Source organism: Heptranchias perlo, chromosome 2 (assembly GCF_035084215.1).
Source record: "Heptranchias perlo isolate sHepPer1 chromosome 2, sHepPer1.hap1, whole genome shotgun sequence".
Taxonomy (NCBI): domain Eukaryota; kingdom Metazoa; phylum Chordata; class Chondrichthyes; order Hexanchiformes; family Hexanchidae; genus Heptranchias; species Heptranchias perlo.
In genome coordinates this window covers 109,304,751-109,324,859 of record NC_090326.1, presented here as the reverse complement: position 1 = coordinate 109,324,859, position 20,109 = coordinate 109,304,751, and the positions used below count along the sequence as shown (strand labels likewise).

Below are 20,109 nucleotides of genomic sequence, written 5' to 3'. Positions count from 1 at the left end.
TTAGCAGGGATGGGATATTGCAACTGACTGGGACTGTTTCCCGTACTGGGGGAAACACTCCCAGTTCAAATGGACGTGTTGCAGCCATCAGCCTGTGGCAGCTGCAAAGGTCCATTTGACAGGTGGAGGGGAGACCCTCATTCATTGCAGGAGGCCATTCTGTCACTTTGGACAAAGTTTGGCTTCCACCACCCTCCTCCTAACAATAAAATTCACCAACTTGCACACTTACCCCGGTGTCCAGACATATGTACCTACTTGCGGACCCCCTCAGATGTACATCTTCTGGATGGTGGCCGCCGTAGCTACAGTCATGACCTCCTCGGAGGATGAACAGCATCACAAGTCTTGCCGGCCACGCTGTCTACCTCTGACACGTGGAGTTCCACAACACATGCTGTGACACATCCACCCTGCACAGCAGGAGGGAGGGCAACCGCAGAGAGAGATGCGTCGCAGAGGGCAGTACCCTCGCCACAGGGTCCACAGACCGAGGCTCAGCTTCCTGGACCTCTCTGAGCAGCAGTGCACACAGAGGCTCAGAGTCACTCGACATGTAGTCGTGGACATCTGCAGCCTCTTTCATGCCGAGCTGTTCCCGGCTGGCCCGAGCACCATCTTCTTACCTGTCGCTGTCAAAGTCACCACTGCCCTCAACAACTTCTCCTCTGCATCCTTCCAGGGTGCCACCGGGGACATTGCCGATGTCTCTCAGTCGTCTGCACAAAAGAGCCCTGCAAATACACCTACACCCACTCTGCAGTGACACAATGGGTGGCATCAGTTGTGGGTCTTTGTTGTGATCCTCAGGAAAGGGCATTATTGCACAAACCAGACAAGATTTGCAAAGATGTGGCAGTAGTGGTGCCAATATAATATGTAATGTGAGTTGATCAGAAATTAAATATAAGTAAAAACCAATGCAAACCCTCAAACACCCTTGTGCATCCCCTTCATGCTCACGACATGTTTGCCTTACGCTTCCTACTGCACATATGTGATGCATGCCCTGTGGCTGCAGCACAGGTAGTGGCAGGTTGAGTGAGCCTGGCCGTGAAAGAGGTGCATGAGAGGGTGAGTATGAGATAGAGCCGTGAGATTGTATGAGGATTGGGTTGAGTGGTAGTGGCGGGATAAGTACTGGCGAGGTGAGTAAGTGCAGGTAAGATGAGGATGAGGTTTGAGTGGGTGTGAGGGGTGATGTAACAGAGTAGTGTTGGCAATGCAGAAGGAGATGTGGTGTGGGGGCGGTGATGTGGCTGACGGAGTATAGGGGAATGTGTAAGTGTACTCACTTTGGCTGACCTACTTAGGTCATTGCAGCACCTCCTGAACTGTATGCAGGTGGGCGATATGTTGGTGGTGCAGGTGACCACCTCTGCCACCTCAAGCCAGGCCTTCTTGGTGGCAGAGGCAGGCCGCTTCCTCCCGCCCGCCGGGGGGAAGATCTCTGTCCTCCCCCTCCTCACCCCATCCAATGATACCTGGAGTGAGGCATCATTAAACCTGGGAGCAGCCTTCCCCCTGGGCGGCTCCATGCTGTAATTTTTCCTATTTGTTTCAGCATCAGTCAGTGGAGGACTGCCCCTTTAAATAGAGCTCCTCCAGCTGACAGACCTCACTGCACTTGCGCAGTCCGCCCGACGCGCAGCTTAGCAGCGGGGAACCCGGAAGAACAGGTAAGTGGATCCAATCAGCCTGCGATTGCGCACAGAGCAGACTGATTTCACCGGGCGCGTTACCCACGCGCCCAATCTACCCCCTGCTGTGAACCCGCCCCCATGGTAATATCAGGCCCATTAACTCTGTTTCTTGCTCCACAGATGCTGCCTCACTTGCTGAGCTCTTCCAGCATTTTCTGTTTTTATTTTGATCCAACTCACTACTTGGCTATATTAGAATTTTGACAAGTGGCCACATGTTAACTAACATTTTCAATAAGCTGTTTAAATTTGTGAAGAACTTGGCACCCATCAAGTGGTCTGAAAAGTGTCAGGACTGTTGGTCTAGAGTTGTAGGAGCAATTGAAGGGGACATGTGGCCGGTTTGTGTAAGTCGGCGAAGTACTTAATTCTCTAGCCCAGAGGGTTGTGGATGCTCAGTCATTGAGTATATTCAAGACTGAGATCGATAGATTTTTGGACTCTAAGGGAATCAAGGGATATGGGGAGCGGGTGGGAAAGTGGAGTTGAGGTCGAAGATCAGCCATGATCTCATTGAATGGCGAAGCAGGGCCTACTCCTGCTCCTATTTCTTATCTTCTATGTACTAAATTCAAGGGTTGACATCTGATATGGTTCACGTGGAATGTGGAACTCCCATTTTGCCTTTTTTTTCATGCCCATCACGTTTTGCTATCCACCTCACAGTTAACACTTGTAATCCAATGTGGCCTCCGGAATTTACCGAGTGATGTCATTGGGAACAACCTAAACCTATCCTGTTCTCTTTTAAATTACATAATAGTCTCTACCTACCAGTGATAAAGTATTCCATGTTTTAATGAATTTCGGTGTGAAAAATATTCTTCCAACTTTCCCCTTCATTCTTCTGTTGATCATCTCAGTCACTGCCTACTTGTTACTGACATGCCAACCAATGGAAACAACCTTTTCATTGTCATCTTAACATTCTTTCATAATCTTGAAAACCTCTATTAGATCTTTCCCTAACATTCTCTTTTCTGGTAGGTAAATTTAAAAGCACCCAAAGAAATGGGTAAACAAGCTTTTAGCACATTGTCATTTTAACAAGATTTCAAATCCAAGCCCATACTGATGGAATGAAAGGCACGTTATTGGGAGCAGAGTAGAGGACATCTTAATTTCCAACTATCTGTGCTGTATCTGACTTTGGAATATCTGATGCTGGCATTACCTAATGCTGGGAGTAGGTATTCAATCTGGAAAAATGTTTCATTCCCTTGCGCTGACTTCCCTCAGTTTGAGAGTAAAGAAAGAAAGACTTGCATTTATACAGCGCCTTTCATGACCTCAAGATGCCCCAAAGTGCTTCACAGCCATCGAATTATTTTTGAAATGTAGTCACTGCTGTAATGTAGGAAATGCCACTCCCAATTTACGCAAGTAACCACTACAGTTTATAATGTGCAAAATTAGAATGAGAGGCTTTCCTGTAATTCTTCTTATTGTGAGTAATATGTACTTTGGTACTCTGTCAGTTATCAAAATGAGAATTTCCCCACAGTTGGAAACATTCAAACCTCCCTTAGATTAAAATAATAGTGCTGATTCCATGATCAGGTGCTCCCAGTGAGGAACACCCGATCAGGCAATCAGCCCTTGTACATATTAGGAGTAAAAATGATAACAATGGTAATGCTGGAAAATCTGAAATAAAACAGTGGATGCATCAGTGCCTGGAAAGCGAAAAGATCGGTTTAAATTTCTTCATGGAGCTCCTTTGTCATAACTGGCTAAGGGCCTCCACCTAAAATGTTAAACAGCCTTTTTCCTGTTTTCAGATGCTGATGTGTATTTCCAGCATTTTCTGTTATTTCTTATATTGGAATTGGTTTTACATTTTCTCCAGTGGCACATAAATTTCTGTGACGCCTATATTAGTAAAACTGGTACTCAAACTCCCATCGCATGCCAATCAAACTCCCATCATACACGTCACTGGGGATAGGCTGCATTACAGGACAATCAAAATGCTGCCAGTGTTGTTTTGTGTGGGGCTATGTGCTGTTTGTGTGGACTTACTATTTTGTGTGTACATGCTGTGTATGTATATTTGTTCCTGTGTGTACATTCTGTTATGAGTGTTTACATGCTGTTTGTGTGAGTCTGTGTGCTGTTTAGATACTGAATTTAAAAACAGGAACAAATGAAACTGGTGATTTGATATCATTGTTATTTCTCACACCATTGTGTGCACTCTTCTGTGCAAACAGGGACACGTTGCATGAAGACGGCAGCTCTTTAAGAAGGTGTTACCGTGTTAGAGAAATGTAGTATTAAATGAATCCTTGTGATGTCTTTCCTCGATAGCAAGGGCAGTGATGCAGTATAAAAGTATGAAAAGTTGACATTAATGTTTCCCCTCTTCGTAAATTAAAACACTGCTGTGAAAAGCATTTGTCTCACTGACTGATAAAATAGTCATCTTCTTTCGCTGGAGCAAGACTAGTTGCTATTCTTTGTACACTAGATTCTGAAACACTCTTGATTCACTGTGGTGAGCTACTGAAATATTGCAATCTGCCTCATGTAACATTTATCACAAAGAACAAATTACTGTTATGAAGTGTCCAAGATGCTGAAAATAAAATGTTTATGCCTTAAGCCCATAACCTCAACATACCCCATGCTGAATTGAATAGCAGCCCAGTGGTGTTATATCTAGTTCACAAGAGACTGCACAAACATGAGGCATTATTCTTACTACATGCTTTGCATTTCACACAATAACCTCCATTATTGAAGAGTAAAATAAATCATGTACATTTGTGTCATTTTGGTATGGTTGTCACAAAAGTGATGGTTAGAGTTCCAGCCCACTGCTTCCAGAGATGATGGAGGTCACCATCAGGTGGCCACCTAAGTCAGGGTTCTGAATCCATTATTTAAGAGTTACCTCAACTATCCAACTGTAATAATGGCATCTGCTGCACGCTGACATACATGTCAATCAAGAAAACTACAAAATGTGACAAACAGCTCCAAAAAATAATAACCAACAATTGAAAATCAGCCTTGAATATAGGCTTATGACCAAGGTCATTGCTTTACAGTGACTGAATAAGATACATTCTATTTTGTTACATGGATTCCAGGACTTTCACTAGTATTTTGGGCTCACATTTCTCAATTCAGAGCCTTTGTGGAAAAAAATGAAACCGAAAGGCTTTTTCTATGATGCAAAAACAAGTGGCTATGCTGAGAATGTGGTGGATGTGAGCTAATCATAACGTAAGCTGCAGGTAGTCCCAGTATATCAGAGATATGTATTCCAGAGAAAAACTTCACAGAAGAACATTTTTCACTTTGGTAGATCTAGAACTTTGTGAAGGGCTTCTGCGCACTGAATATGCAAGGCTTTTGAAGCGGGGGCACTAGGGGTATGCTAAGAAAATCTTCATTAATGACACTTTTTTGGTGCATTTCCCAGCATTTTGGAAAGTACCGTGATTCAGCCTTTTGAAGTGGAAATAATTTGCTTAGGAAGGGCCACAAATATTATTAAATATTTAAAGTACAAGTTACAATTCACTCTTGATTATTGACCATTAGAAGGTAACAGCACTGTGGGAGAACCGTCACCACACGGACTGCAGCGGTTCAAGAAGGCGGCTCACCACCACCTTCTCGAGGGCAATTAGGGATGGGCAATAAATGCCGGCCTTGCCAGCGACGCCCACATCCCGTGAACGAATAAAAAAAAAAAATAGTGAGTGTAGCACAGCTGAATGCTACTAGTATTAACACAGGAATGTTTTATCCCACAAATACAGCAGCTCATGGTAATAACATAGACACTGTAAGAGATCATCAACTGCTGGCACATTGACAAGCTGGGGAAACACTGACTGTCAGCAAGTATGATTCGGTGTGGTTCCATAGTTATCAATATAATTATGATTTCATACGGTTTCAAAAAACGTACCCAATTGATGGAAAATGCTAAGTTAGCATTCCAGCTATGCCTTTAATTTTAAAACTCTTGGTTAAGCTAACAGGAGAGCATACAGTTCTTTTAATTTGTTAATGTAGTTTACTTGTTTTTTTTTCAATTTTCATTTGAATATTAACACAGGGAAAGCTGAGAATTTTTTTAGGGTAACTTGCATTTTCTACTAGATTTTGTAAAATCACACTGAGAAAAGAACTCTCCATTACAGCCCTCACTGAGAGAAAACTAGAAAAAACATTTTTATTTTACTGTGTTCAACAATGACGACGGTCTAAAATGTGTATAGTGTCTTTAACATAAAATAAAATTTCCCAAGGTGCTTGGGAATAGAGGCATAAGGAAAAGAATGGATGCCAAGTCAAAAGAAGGAGACATTAGGAGGGATGATGAAAAGCTTGGTTAAAGAGGTGGGTTTTAAGGAGGGTCTCAATAGAGGAGAGGCAGATAGAGAAGTGGAGGAGTTTAGGGAGGGAATTGCAGAGGATGGGTCCAAGGTGGCTGAAGGCATAGCTGCCAATTGTGGGGTAAAGGGAGGAGTGGATGCACAAGAGGCTAGAGTCGGAGGAATGGCGAGTTCTGGAGGGGATTTTAGGGCTGGAGGAGGTTACAGAGATAGGGAGGGGCGAGGCCATGAAGAGATTTAAACACGAGTATGAGAATTTTAAGTTTGAGGTGGTGGGGCACTGGGAGCCAGTATAGGTTAAGGACAGGGGTGATGGGTGAGCAAGACTAGGAATAGGATATGAGCAGCTGAGTTTTGGATGAGTTTGTATATATTAAACATTTCAGGTTATTAAATATTTATACAATGCTATGCACAGTAATGGTTTAATGAAGGGCATCCTTCAACCCACAGTAGGACCAAACACACATCACAAAATCAATGTACTCTGGAGGTGAATTAAAATGAGGTCGAACCTCCTTATGACAGAGACAATGTCGGGATTCCAACTGCTCCCTGCTGATTCAGAACAGTGAGCTTTCTCAGAGACCGACCCTCAATGTTAGTGTTCAGCTGAGTCCACAGGTCAATAGCCGCCTCAAAATGTACAATGTCAGGATTTAGCAAGATTATAGCAGCAAATCCTGCCTCTGTGATGTCACAATCCATGCATAGTCCCTTCATCACCTAAAACAAAGGCCAAAATCAGGAACAAACTGGAACTTGCTAAAGGTTTATTTATACTGGAAAGACACTTGCAGCTCCGTTAAATGGCACAATTGGTAAAAGCCTTGCACAGTGTGGAATTGAGCCACACAGACCAGGAGAGTTCAATCCCCAGTCTTTGTATTCAGTCCTCACCAAAAACTCTGTACCTTTACCACTGATTCCATTTCACTCACTGGCCACCATCTCAGGCTGAATAAGACTGTTCACAATATCGGCGCCCTATTCGACCCCGAGCTGAGTATCATCTCCATCACTAAAACCGCCTACTTCCACCTCCATAACATCGCCCACCTCCATCTCTGCCCATCCTGCTGCTAAAACCCTCATCCATGCCTTTGTCACCTCCAGACTCAACTGTTCCAATGCTCTCTAGGCCAACCTCCCACCCTCCGTAAACTTTAGCTCATCCAAAACTCGGTATATCCAAGAGTTATTCACTCAAAAAATATTTTATCTGACCCTTTGCTCTTGGCTGCTGTTTCTCTGCTTTTTTGCAAAATGTGCCTGTAGATCACTGTAGAATACTCATTTTGTGTGTGTTTAAATTGCCTTTATTATGGCATTGATGCTTGTTAGCTGATCTGCAATTTCCTTTCAGTAAAAGTTTTGAGAGGCATTATAGCACTCCTCAGCAAAGCTCCTGCAATATAAACCACATTTGCACAAGCTTAAATCAATAATGGTAAAGTCAGTTCTGTGATATATAGTTCTGATTGTTAGTGGATTCCAAAGCATTTGAGATTTAGATGATGTACTTGATCCTGAGAATAGAATGTGCTGCAGTTACAGTGCTGAAAGAATATTTTCTTGACTAGAGATTACAATGCTGAGAAGCATTAATGCCAATATACTCTTTCTGTTAGCATCCTGTAATTAATATGTACAATGGTTTCATAAAATATAGGTGCATGTGAATGTAAACTCTTGCAAATACAATAGAAAGGTGTTAGCTAGTTGTTGAGGTATTGACTCCAGCCTTGCTGACTGTGTGTGCACCAAGTAAAGGTGCTTCTGATGAATATGCTCATCACAGCTACTGAACAGCCAGGTAAAAAGACCCCATCTCAAAAAACAGAAGGAGAAATAAGAAATGTGTAAGAAGGAAGATACCAATTACCATGCTGAAAATATTAGTACTAAGTATTGGCATGATTTTTTTTTTATTCGTTCATGGGATGTGGGCATCGCTGGCAAGGCCAGCATTTATTGCCCATCCCTAATTGCCCTTGAGAAGGTGGTGGTGAGCCACTGCCTTGAACCGCTGCAGTCCATGTGGTGGAAGTTCTCCCACAGTGCTGTTAGGAAGGGAATTCCAGGATTTTGACCCAGTGACGATGAAGGAACGGCGATAAATTTCCAAGTCGGGATGGTGTGTGACTTGGAGGGGAACGTGCAGGTGGTGGTGTTCCCATGTGCCTGATGCTCTTGTTGCTGTAGGTGGTACAGGTTGCGAGTTTGGGAGGTGCTGTCGAAGAAGCCTTGGCAAGTTGCTGCAGTGCATCCTGTGGATGGTATACACTGCAGCCACAGTGCGCTGGTGGTGAAGGGAGTGAATGTTTCGGGTGGTGGATGGGGTGCCAATCAAGCGGACTGCTTTGTCCTGGATGGTGTCGAGCTTCTTGAGTGTTGTTGGAGCTGCATTCATCCAGGCAAGTGGAGAGTATTCCATCACACTCCTGACTTGTGCCTTGTAGATGGTGGAAAGGCTTTGTGGAGTCAGGAGGTGAGTCACTCGCCGCAGAATACCCAGCCTCTGACCTGTTCTTATAGCCACAGTATTTATATGGCTGGTCCAGTTAAGTTTCTGGTCAGTGGTGACCCCCAGGATGTTGATGGTGGGGGATTCGGCGATGGTAATGTCATTGAATGTGAAGGGGAGATGGTTAGACTCTCGTATTGGGCTTAAATGTGCTGTTATTAAAAAAAAAGACAGACAGGCTTTTTTAAAATTCCTACATGGGATGTGGGCGTCGCTGGCGAGGCCGGCATTTATTGCCCATCCCTAATTGCCCTTGAGAAGGTGGTGGTGAGCCGCCTTCTTGAACCGCTGCAATCCGTGTGGTGACGGTTCTCCCACAGTGCTGTTAGGAAGGGAGTTCCAGGATTTTGACCCAGCGACGATGAAGGAACGGCGATTTTTCTCCAAGTCGGGATGGTGTGTGACTTGGAGGGGAATGTGCAGATGATGTTGTTCCCATGTGCCTGCTGCTCTTGTCCTTCTAGGTGGTAGAGGTCGCGGGTTTGGGAGGTGCTGTCGAAGAAGCCTTGGCGAGTTGCTGCAGTGCATCCTGTGGATGGTACACACTGCAGCCACAGTGCGCCGGTGGTGAAGGTAGTAAATGTTTCGGGTGGTGGATGGGGTGCCAATCAAGCGGGCTGCTTTATCTTGGATGGTGTCGAGCTTCTTGAGTGTTGTTGGAGCTGCACTCATCCAAGCAAGTGGAGAGTATTCCATCACACTCCTGATTTGTGCCTTGTCGATGGTGGAAAGGCTTTGGGGAATCAGGAGGTGAGTCACTCGCCGCAGAATACCCAGCCTCTGACCTGCTCTTGTAGCCACAGTATTTATATGGCTGGTCCAGTTAAGTTTCTGGTCAATGGTGACCCCCAGGATGTTGATGGTGGGGGATTCGGCGATGGTAATGCCGTTGAATGTCAAGGGGAGGTGGTTAGACTCTCTCTTGTTGGAGATGGTCATTGCCTGGCACTTGTCTGATACGAATGTTACTTGCCACTTATCAGCCCAAGCCTGGATGTTGTCCAGGTCTTGCTGCATGCGGGCTCGGACTGCTTCGTTATTTGAGGGGTTGCGAATGGAACTGAACACTGTGCAATCATCAGCGAACATCCCCATTTCTGACGTTATGATGGAGGGAAGGTCATTGATGAAGCAGCTGAAGATGGTTGGGCCTAGGACACTGCCTTGAGGAACTCCTGCAGCAATGTCATTTATAGAGTGCCTTTCACGACCTCAGGACATCCCAAAACACTTTACAGTCAATGAAGTACTTTTGAAGTGTAGTGACTGTTGTAATATAGGAAACACGGCAGCCAATTTGTGCACAGAAAGCTCCCACAAACAGCAATGAAATAAATGATCAGATCCTGGCCTGGATTTTCCGCATGATTTCATCCCAGATAGCAGCTTAATCTGGGCGGAATCAAATCAAATACTGTAGAAAACAATGGCATTTTAAGCGCCCATAACTGTATCACGCTCGAGTATCCGCGATCTTATCTGCTAGCTCAACTGTTCCTTCGCCCGAAGCAGACCCCGTCCACAAAACTGGCCACACTGGTCGGAATGGCGAGTTTCCGCCAGTTGCCCTCATTCAGGGGGGTTCATCACGTTGACCCCAGAATCTCAGGTGCACAGGCACCTGTGGTCACATTAATCCAGCATTAAGCACCTAACCAATAGTGAACAACAGTCAATTGAAGCCACAAATACGCCCTGCTGCTGCAAAAATCATCAATTAATTTAAACTAAGAGAAAAGTGAAACATTTAGCCTTTCAAGTTTTGGGTGAACAAAACCATATTAAAATTGGGACGAATGAAGGGCCTACCCTAACTATGATGTCAACGTTGATCCACTTGAAAGTTGGAAACATTTTTATTGAAGAATAAAAGCAAAAGCATAAGAAACATTTTAGTTTTTGTCTATCTATAACAGATGTAGAATGCACAGTTTTTTACATTAATACGGTGCACTTGTTCTGAGAAATAAAATGCTGCGGATACAATTGTGGAATAACATTTGACATAACACTGGTTGGTTGTATCCTGAGTTGCGAGTTATTGGCTTGCCGAAAGAAAATAAAGTTACAGGCAGTCCATCCCACATCTTAGTTCTTTGAAAAGAAAAGAGAATTTACCCATTTCTTTCCCTATCTTTGGGCTGTCTACTGCAAACTAACTTCTGACGACTGAATTTGATGGTTATGGTGAGAAACTGGGTTGAGAGCAATCAAAAATGGATGGGCTTGCTGGACCTAAAGACCTTATTTGTCATTAACAAATTTTGTGTGTTTATAAATCTTTGCTCCACCACTATTACTGTACTGTGTGAAACTTCCCACTAGACCAGGAATTGTCTAACTGGCATGTATTGACAGAGTTATCTTTCAACATGCATTAAATTACCAATGGATTGGAATTCATGGGTCTTTCACAGTGTGCTCATGGCCCACTCTTCAGAAAGTACATCTAATTTAGATCCACAGGAAGAGTCCAGGTCTACATTGAATAAATGCTTCTGATGTTGTTGGCCAAGATTGTACCGTCCCTTACATCAAAACTATTGTACACTGACGTTTTACAGAGCTCTTTACATCTCCATGGGACTTCCCATATTCTGTGAGAGCCCTGATTAATTTCCTGTAAATGAATATGTTTTCAGGCATTTTGTTCGGGTTCGGCTTCAAAAATTTCCTCTAAGATTTTCACTGATAGTAAATAAGTATTTTAGAACAAGAATTTGACAAGTTAGTCTTGATCGCTCAAAAGATTTTTTATTCTGCTTTGCTTTATCAAAATACAAATTAAGTTACAGAAATTCACTTGAAAAAATGATAGGAATATTTTATCTGTGAAAAGATGTATGACAGAGGTTTTTATTGTTTTTAGAGGGAGTAGAACTAAAAGAGCTGAGTGTTGCGTACCTCATGATGAGACCATTAAGTTATGTGCTTGCAAATAATCCAAAATAAGTTTGCTATGAAACATTTTTCATGGACATACAATCTCACAGTACCACATGGATCTGACAGTCTGGCTTAACCATTGTGCTGCTACTTGTCCTAAGACTCTATAGTAGTGTTTCCGTAGGGGCTTCTCCTGCTCGTCTGCCATAACTTCGGAGGAAGAGCCACAAAATCCCGGAAAACCAGCGTAACCTTTATGCCGTTTTTCCAGGGTTTCCACACATATCCCACCGAAGTTACGCCCGACAGCGGGAGAAGCCCCCACGGATATTCACCCTTACTATTCCTTTACACTTGAGGGCATAATTGTGGACTCTGGTTATGTGTAGTAAAGCTAATGTTTTTGGCTCTTGAAGGGAGATACAAACAGTTGACGGTTATGATTCTCTTGCTTCTTACAGATGATAAGGTCTGGACGACATTGTACCATGATATGCCACAGCAAAGAATAATTTCTGGATCTACTCCAGCAAAATCTGTTGTTGTGAAACTGAATTATAGCACCTCGCTGAGCCAGATCACTGCAGTTACCAGAAGCGCTGAGTATTGTGAACAATTCGTGTCGTACTCCTGCAGGATGTCGCGACTGTTGAATACTCCAGGTAGGTCCATTTTGTTTGCTCAGGTGCAATTCTGAACTTGCAATAAATTGGAAAAAGGAAGCTGGGTGATTCCTTTTGGTACCATTGACTTGTTGGCAGTACAGAGCAGCATTTTTGAGGCCAAAAGGCATGGTCTGGTCACACAGAATGCGTGTGGTTTGATAGCGTTAGTAACTTTTATCTTGGACACTTGCAAAGATCTGGTTGGAGAGGAGTGTGAACTCATATATACCATGCCCCTGAAGTTACAGTCAGGCAGAAATGACTAATTGACCTCATGCCATTTCAGAAGGATGGCTTCCTGAATCCGTAACTCCAATTTAGACAATAATCGAAAACAAAACTTGTATGGAGGCTTCACATTTAATGGAGTTGGTTTAATTAACTGTCTGCTGTTCTCAGCACCTCCATTTAGAATAGTTATTTGAATTGTATCAAACGGAGCTTCTCTCAATGGTTTTTGCCCATTACTTTCCTGCTATGTGAGCAGAGAGTGTTGCATTTATTGTGAATCCAATGTACAAAGCAAGTGCGATAAACTAAGATCTTGTATTATGCAATGTTTTACAAATGTATTTCATAGCTCCATGCTGGCATATATGTTTTTTGTTGCTTATACTGGATCGATATTATAATGATGCATAAAGCCGGTATTTACTACGGTACAAAGTGGTAGAAGAAACAGCAAATTATGTGGTCGTTGAAGTACCGCTTACTTAGTTATAGTAATTATCTTATTTGTATTAGGATATTGTTCTTGAAGCCCATTTTGACAGCAATGTTCAGAAAGAATTTTGTAAAATAAAAGGTGCTAAACGTACCGAAAAACACATACACACAAGAATGGTGGCTCATGTAGCATGAACCTTGGAAATAATATATTAAGCAATGAGATAAGTTGAGTGTATGTGTTAGGCCTTAGAGAGAGGGAGCACGTGAGGAAACACATTTCTGAGCCCAGAATTGGAATAACGGTGCAGTTTAATAGTGTACAGCTGCAAATATTTAGCATTATCCCACTGTATTAAAATAAATTATTCCATTCAATCGTATTCATGTGGCAGGAACCATGTCCAAATGACAGAACTGCATGTTAATAAATTTATTTATACAGAAGGACCATATACTTTTCCTCACATCCACCATCAGTTGTTAATGGTAGATTTTGATGACTATACCGTTTTTAGCTTAAAACAGCCATTTACACAATTTCTACAGGGTTTTTATGAAGTTACGCTGGAAGATCGGGAGAACTCTGCAGAAATTCTCCCCTTTAAAGTTTAAATCCTTAACTTTGCTATTGTTTAGTTTATTAACACTTATATGACGAGCTCATAAACGTGTTTGTGTATCGACTATTCTTCAGATCCTTTCTTAAAACTTACTTATCCAGTTGCATTAATGTTAGGCATTCCATTCAGTAATTCTTGGAATGAAACATTATTTGCTCAGTTCAGCCTGACCAAGATTTGAATAACATCTCAATTTAATTGATGATATCCTCAAACCAGATCCATCACAGACACTATTGGTGCAATTGAACTGGGAGCAGGAATAGGGAAGGGATGAGGAAGTGGCAACCCTCACTCCCCCCACCCCCCGGACCTCAGCAGCATGAGGCCCAGGCAATTTTAAGTTCCGGGCCACATCTGCATACCGCCAGAGTGGAATTTCGGTTGGCAGAAGGCTGCCAGCTGGAACCAGAGAGACTGTCACTCAACGAGGTAAGTGGCGGGGAGGGGATTTTGGGAAAGTCTTGTATTCGGGAAGGAGGGAAGCCACAGCACTCCTGCTCCTCCTGGCCTCACAAGGAAAGTAAATAAAAGTAAAAAACATACCGGTTTGGTCCTCTTCGGGCCCCAGATCCTCTTCCCGCTATCTTCACCTGGCGGGAAAGTCACACTGACTTCCCTGCTCAGGGCACCAATCTGCATATTTAAAGCAGGACCCCACTGACTTCGAGGGGGCATCCTTGCCAGCTGCTCAGAAGAGCAGGTTAAATTTCAGGACAACGGTATTGGTACAGGACGTCGGCGGGCAATTCTTTAACTGCCCACCCATTTTCCGCCAGGAGCTAAGATTAAAATTGCCAGTTAGAATTCTTGAATTAAAACACTCTGGGCCCGGTGAGCCCTGAGGTATTAAGGATAACTGTTCCCTCAATCATCTCTCCCACTGTGTGGAAAAGCACCAGGCCTCTTCGATGCTTCCCTTGCCTTTGGCACTTCCCCACGGTGATGTGGCTGATATTAAGAATCATGTCCCACGGCAGTAGGTGGTTCAATCATAAAGTATTGTCTACAAATAAAAATTGTTTTTCTCAGTTGTTCTAAAGTATCTAGTGAGTTCCACAATTATTTTAAAAGCAATTCCTAAACATCTTGGTTCTAAACCATTTTTATTGTTTTTGTTGTTACTGCCAACAACATGCAAATCAACTGAATTTCATCAGTCTTTTTATATTTAGATGAAAGTATGACATGCATTTCCATCTGTTCATTGATTCCCTTTCAGTTAGCAGTTCTTGAGCTTCTGGGGAACTGTATAAAATGTGTCACTGACAAAAAAAAAGTGCACTAATATATCATTACAAACTGAGGTAGGGCATGTACATATGTAACACCAAATAACTGTGAATCCTTGCAGTAAATTAACCTCTACCAACCCAGGCCTCAGGCTTTGAGCAGGTATTTCCAACTTTCACTCCTTGATGGTGTGAAAGATATGTTTTATCCAATTTATAATTTGCTTGGAGCACTTACATTTTGGCTTAGTAGGAATGCCTGAGAGAATACAGATCAAATGATTAGAAATTCTTAGTATCAAGCCTATCATATATTTTGCGTATTAGCGTTACCAGGGTATCTCTAAGCAGCCAGAAGAACTGGAACTTCTTCGTAATTGATTGAACATATACCCCATCTAAGGATCAATTAATAGTTACACATCAGTTTAAAGTGCAGGGAACATATTGCGCATTATCTTCCAAATTATTTAAGAATCATATGCCAACATCAGTGCTATGTGTTCTAAAAATCTGAATATTTACCATAAAAATCCTGAAGTCGGTAACTTATTAATGGCTTGAAAATACAACATAAATTGAAACATGGGAAACTTTAAAATAATGCTGTTTATTTAGATACCAAGATCCGCAGCCATGGGCCATAATGCAGTTACCACTGAATTGAATAATGCAAAAGAAAAGACTAGGTAAATCAGGAAGTAGTGAGTAGGCGATACCAAACTTGAATTTTAAAAGCCTGAAGTTGTTGGAGGAAGGAAAGACTAATGGAAGTAAGGAATTCAATAGTTTTGAGGTCCTGGGAAAGATTGAATTAGAGTAGCTTTCCAAACACTCTTGATTTCAACACAGTGGGAGTGTAGAGATAAGGAAAAATATGTGGAATGTTATATTTGAAGCTTGATTATGCCTCAGTGAAGTATCCTGGGAAGATTTTCTACATTAAAGATGCTATATAAATGCAGGTGGTTGTTGTTCAAGAGCTAGCAAGGAAAGTTAAGAAGAGCACTGATCATAGTAGAACCATAAAATAGATGGACGCAATCAAGGTAGAAATGGAGAGATTGAGGCTGTAGTTTCTAGGACCAAGCACAGGTCATTCAACCCATCTAAATCCTCATCATTTAAGCTGATGTCTAGGTCCTGGATGCACCACATTTATCTCTCTCTTGCCTTGGCACCAATTATGTATCTCTCTACCTGTGGAATCAGGAATTTCCAATCTATATACTGCCATTCAACCTACAGACCATAATTCAACAATTCTGGTGTTAAATAGTTATTACTTAGATTTCAATCCTCTACTCAGAACATCTTGCTTTTCCACAGAACACTTTTTCTCATGCAAACTTGGACATTGTTTATAAAATTTTTGTCACAGTCATTAATAAATCTCTGGATTGATCCCTGTGGGACTCTGCTCTTTGTGGATGACAAATTAAAACTATTGCAACTAATAATTATCCACTTTCTTGTAACCAAATACCAATTTACAACAGCATCTTGTTTCCCATGAACTTTCACGTTATCCATAGGTTTCCAGAAAGGGGTCTTATTAAATGCTTTTTGAAAACCAAGATTTAGAATTTTGTGAACAAATAAAAAATATGATAGCATACTAGGGAAAGGGATTTTAATGATCCTAAATGAATGGGAATCAGGGAAGGGATCATCCACAAAGGGGAGCTCAATTTATTGAGCTAATGTCAGACTGCTTCTTGGAAGCAGCTGTCTTGTTTAGTATTTTGCAGCGAGGCTGTGGTGGAAAATGACAAAGAAGAAACTAGGAGAACACTTGAGAACGATCGAAATAACATTAGATTTCATTTTATGGCGTGAGTAGAGGTGGATAATAAAATGAATGTCCTGGATTTCAAGAGAGCTGATTTTAAATCCATAAGAGTAATGTGGGAAAAATGTTAGAGGGGAAAACTGCAAACAAGAATAACTACACTTTGGAAGCATCATCACAGTGCCTATCCAAAGAGGGAAAGGCAAATAAGTATTGAGGTGTGTAATTAGATCAATTGAATGTAAGTCCAAGGAATTAATACTAATGTACGCTACAAAAAATGTTGAGTTGTTATGTTATGTCCAGTTGTCACTGTACATACAAAAATATATAAGGCTAGAAATTGCTGTTGCTGAAAATAGCAGATGAATGGTTATCACTTTTGTATAATATTCCTCTCTCCTCTATTTGAACTGAAGCATTGACCCATTTATTTTAAACAAAAACAAAAAACGTTGGAACACTTGGCAGGTCAGGCAGCATCTGTTGAGAGAACACAAGTCGATATTTCGAGTACGGAACCCTTCCTCAGAACCATTTATTTTAAATGGTTAATGCCTCCGTTAGGACAGCAAACAACGGAATGTCAGATGAACAAAACTGAAAAATTGTCAGATCTAGTATTGAATCATGACTTAGATGGCACAACAAGACGTGTAAGCAAAATGGCATTTTTTCATTCCTACGTTCTTTGTTGTGAATTTCCTCGGGGCTTTCCCCTGCTCTGTCGCCATAAATTTGGCAGAAAGTTACAAGAAATTCCTGGCGTTCATGTTCTCTTGTTGTTTTAATGTCAATTTATTTTCAAATCTGTTACATTAATGTCATTACCTCTTGCTCCATGCTAAGCCAAAAAGCTGAACCTAATAATGTGATAATCATTGCTACTCGAATGTTTGTCAAACCTCAAATGTTTGATTTGCTCGTGCTCACCAATAAACACCACTCTAGTCTTTTTCCTTGTACCCTTTTTAACATAGTGGGTTAGAAATTACTATTGGGGATATTGTTTGAAAGCTTAATGCATTCATATCAAATTGCTCAATTATTTTCTGGAATGTCAAGAAACACTACCATCAATTTATCTCTTCATTTGAAAATTTCTCTCTCTAACTCCATTTCATTTCTTTGTAATTAAAACTGTTTTTCTCTTTATTTGATTTCTTTTGTGTATTGCAAAATGTCTCTATTTTCTTGCCTTTGTTAATCTCTTAAATTGATTCCGAGCATGACTCATTTCTCCTCAACAAATTGTGAAATAATTTATTTTTCTTTTTTTTTCTTAAAGAACTTTTTCTACTATGCAGTAGTATATTTTTGCTACTTTATTGTCCATATTCCACTACCATCCAAATTACTATCAGGATCTTTGAATGCCAGGAGAAGGGAGTTACTGCTGAGGCTCAGGGAATATGATGGGATGTTTGACAATGGAGAAAATTGGCAGCATTACCAACCATCTGTCTAGGACCTGATATATTCTTGTGTTTGTGAAGAGCAGCTGGTGAGCAGGAGCTCTGTGGATAGTTGGTTGGGAATAGAATTGGGAATTATAGGGATAAGTGTAGACTGAGATGATCAAATACTCTATAATACGTAATGGCCCTCTTTTGCTGCAGCTTGAGGTGGGAGGTGTTGTCTGTGGAGGGCAGCTGGCCAGGCTAGATAGTGAATATGAGGGTGGATGAATATTGGGAGACTTTGCTTGATTACCTTTTCAGGGTCATTGAAAGGAGCAGATGCAGACTTCTCCCTCAGGGTGAGGTACGGTCCATAATAGTTTGGATTGTATGTGGTGTGTTTAAGGAGTGGGTTTTCTCTTTTTCATTCTGTTTTATGTTCTTAACTGATTTCAGTCCAGAATCTTACAGCTGGTAGAAGAAAGAGATTTTCATCTAACCAATCTGGACTGAGTTGGAACCCAAGACCCAGAGATGATAGAAGTGTTCTAACCCACATTGTCACTGCGATTTCAATATTTCATGTTGGCTTTTTTTAATGGAGAATTATCCACTTTATTGTCTTTTTTTGTAGAGAATCTTACAACACCAGGTTATAGTCCAACAATTTTATTTGAAAATCACAAGCTTTCGGAGGCTTTCTCCTCGTCAGGTGAATGTGGAAATCCTTGAACGTTTCGCATTTATATTCAGAGAACATGAATATAAATGCGAAACGTTCAAGGATTTCCACATTCACCTGACGAGGAGAAAGCCTCCGAAAGCTTGTGATTTTCAAATAAAATTGTTGGACTATAACCTGGTGTTGTAAGATTCTCTACATTTGTCAACCCCAGTCCATCACCGGCATCTCCACATCTTGTCTTTTTTTGGAATGTAATGAATATGGATAGTGCAGTTTTACTCCAGGTTGAAGAATGTCAGTTCACATTATAGTGCAAAGTCTATTTTCTTTATTGGTAGTAAAATATCTTCTCATCTCCTCTACTAAGAACTGGTTTGCTCCTGTCCACAGATAACATTCACATTCTGGAGACCATCGTGTTCTGTGGAATATTTGATCTCCTTAATCTGTATTATGTCTGTAAGCATTAATACTGTTCCTACCAGAGCTCCTCTTGACCAGCTGTCCCACTCTACAAACATATGAATGTACCTACTTTCTGGGTAGCTGGATGGTAGTGTAGCCAACTCTTGCTTATCAATCGACTGTATGTCTGACCTCACCAAACATTAAGGGACCGGACTATTGCCAATCATGGCATACAGATGTTTATTTTCTTTTAAAAATTACAGATAAATTGAAGTAACAATGGCCAGAAAGCACTTCTCAATGCTTCTCAGTGTTTCTCTCAGCAGCAAACAAAGGAATATGTGGAATAGGGCCTTCACAGGCTGATATTTATATATTCATCTGCAGGCGTATTATGAAAGGACATTTTAAAAGGGCCCTGTTATTTCCATGGGCAGAGCTGGTGGCAAAACTACTCCCACCTGCAAAAAGGAGAATCAGATTCTTGGTCCTATTTTTAATTCAAATTAATACTAATTTTCACTGTCACATTTAGTGACATACCTTCTAAAATTACCCATTCTCAATGGGGTGATTGTGAACTTTCGCCCAAAATGGGTGTGAGGTGGGCATGGCATCCACTGCCCCGCCCAATCATTGCAGTGAGAAGCCTGAATAATTTTCATGGTTGTCCCTCTTTTCCCTACCATCAGAGAGCGAGCGACTCGTGCATTTTGAACAGCTCGCCAATTGGAAAGCCAATTTTCAACTGCCAGACATCCCTTTTACCAGAGTAAATGGGTTGGCTGGTAGTTGGAAATCACTCCCAATGTCTTTTGCACAATAACCATAGTGATCAAGGGTTGATGTTCCCGGTGAACCTTGTTTTTCATTATTGGTACCGTGCTATGAGAATATTTTCCAGCAACAATGCACATTTCCATTCCCACAAATTCACTTTGTTCTAAATGTTGGTGGTCTAATTCAATGCCACTCATAATACAGTGCACAGGGACACTTTCACCCTCCTTCTCCTTATCTGTGGCCCTCAGCTGACATGATTATTCACGTTTCTTTGGACCTCCAGTCACAGACCACCCACTTCGGGATTTTGCTCGAGCTGATGGAAAGAATTCCACTGTACTGCTTGCTTGGGATTGTGGGTCTCAGTTAAAAAGTTAGTGAGTA

The 20,109-nt window shown here is 41.6% G+C and overlaps 1 protein-coding gene across 2 annotated transcripts in view; it reads left to right on the top strand.

Annotated features, from left to right (window-relative positions):
• cntnap2a (contactin associated protein 2a) overlaps window positions 1-20,109 on the top strand; it is a 1,620,024-nt gene that overhangs the window by 891,317 nt on the left and 708,598 nt on the right. For both annotated transcript variants that reach the window (XM_068005678.1, XM_068005683.1), the window contains exon 13: window positions 11,933-12,133. In XM_068005678.1, the coding sequence (XP_067861779.1) occupies window positions 11,933-12,133 (201 nt within the window). The remainder of the gene's footprint in view (window positions 1-11,932; window positions 12,134-20,109) is intronic.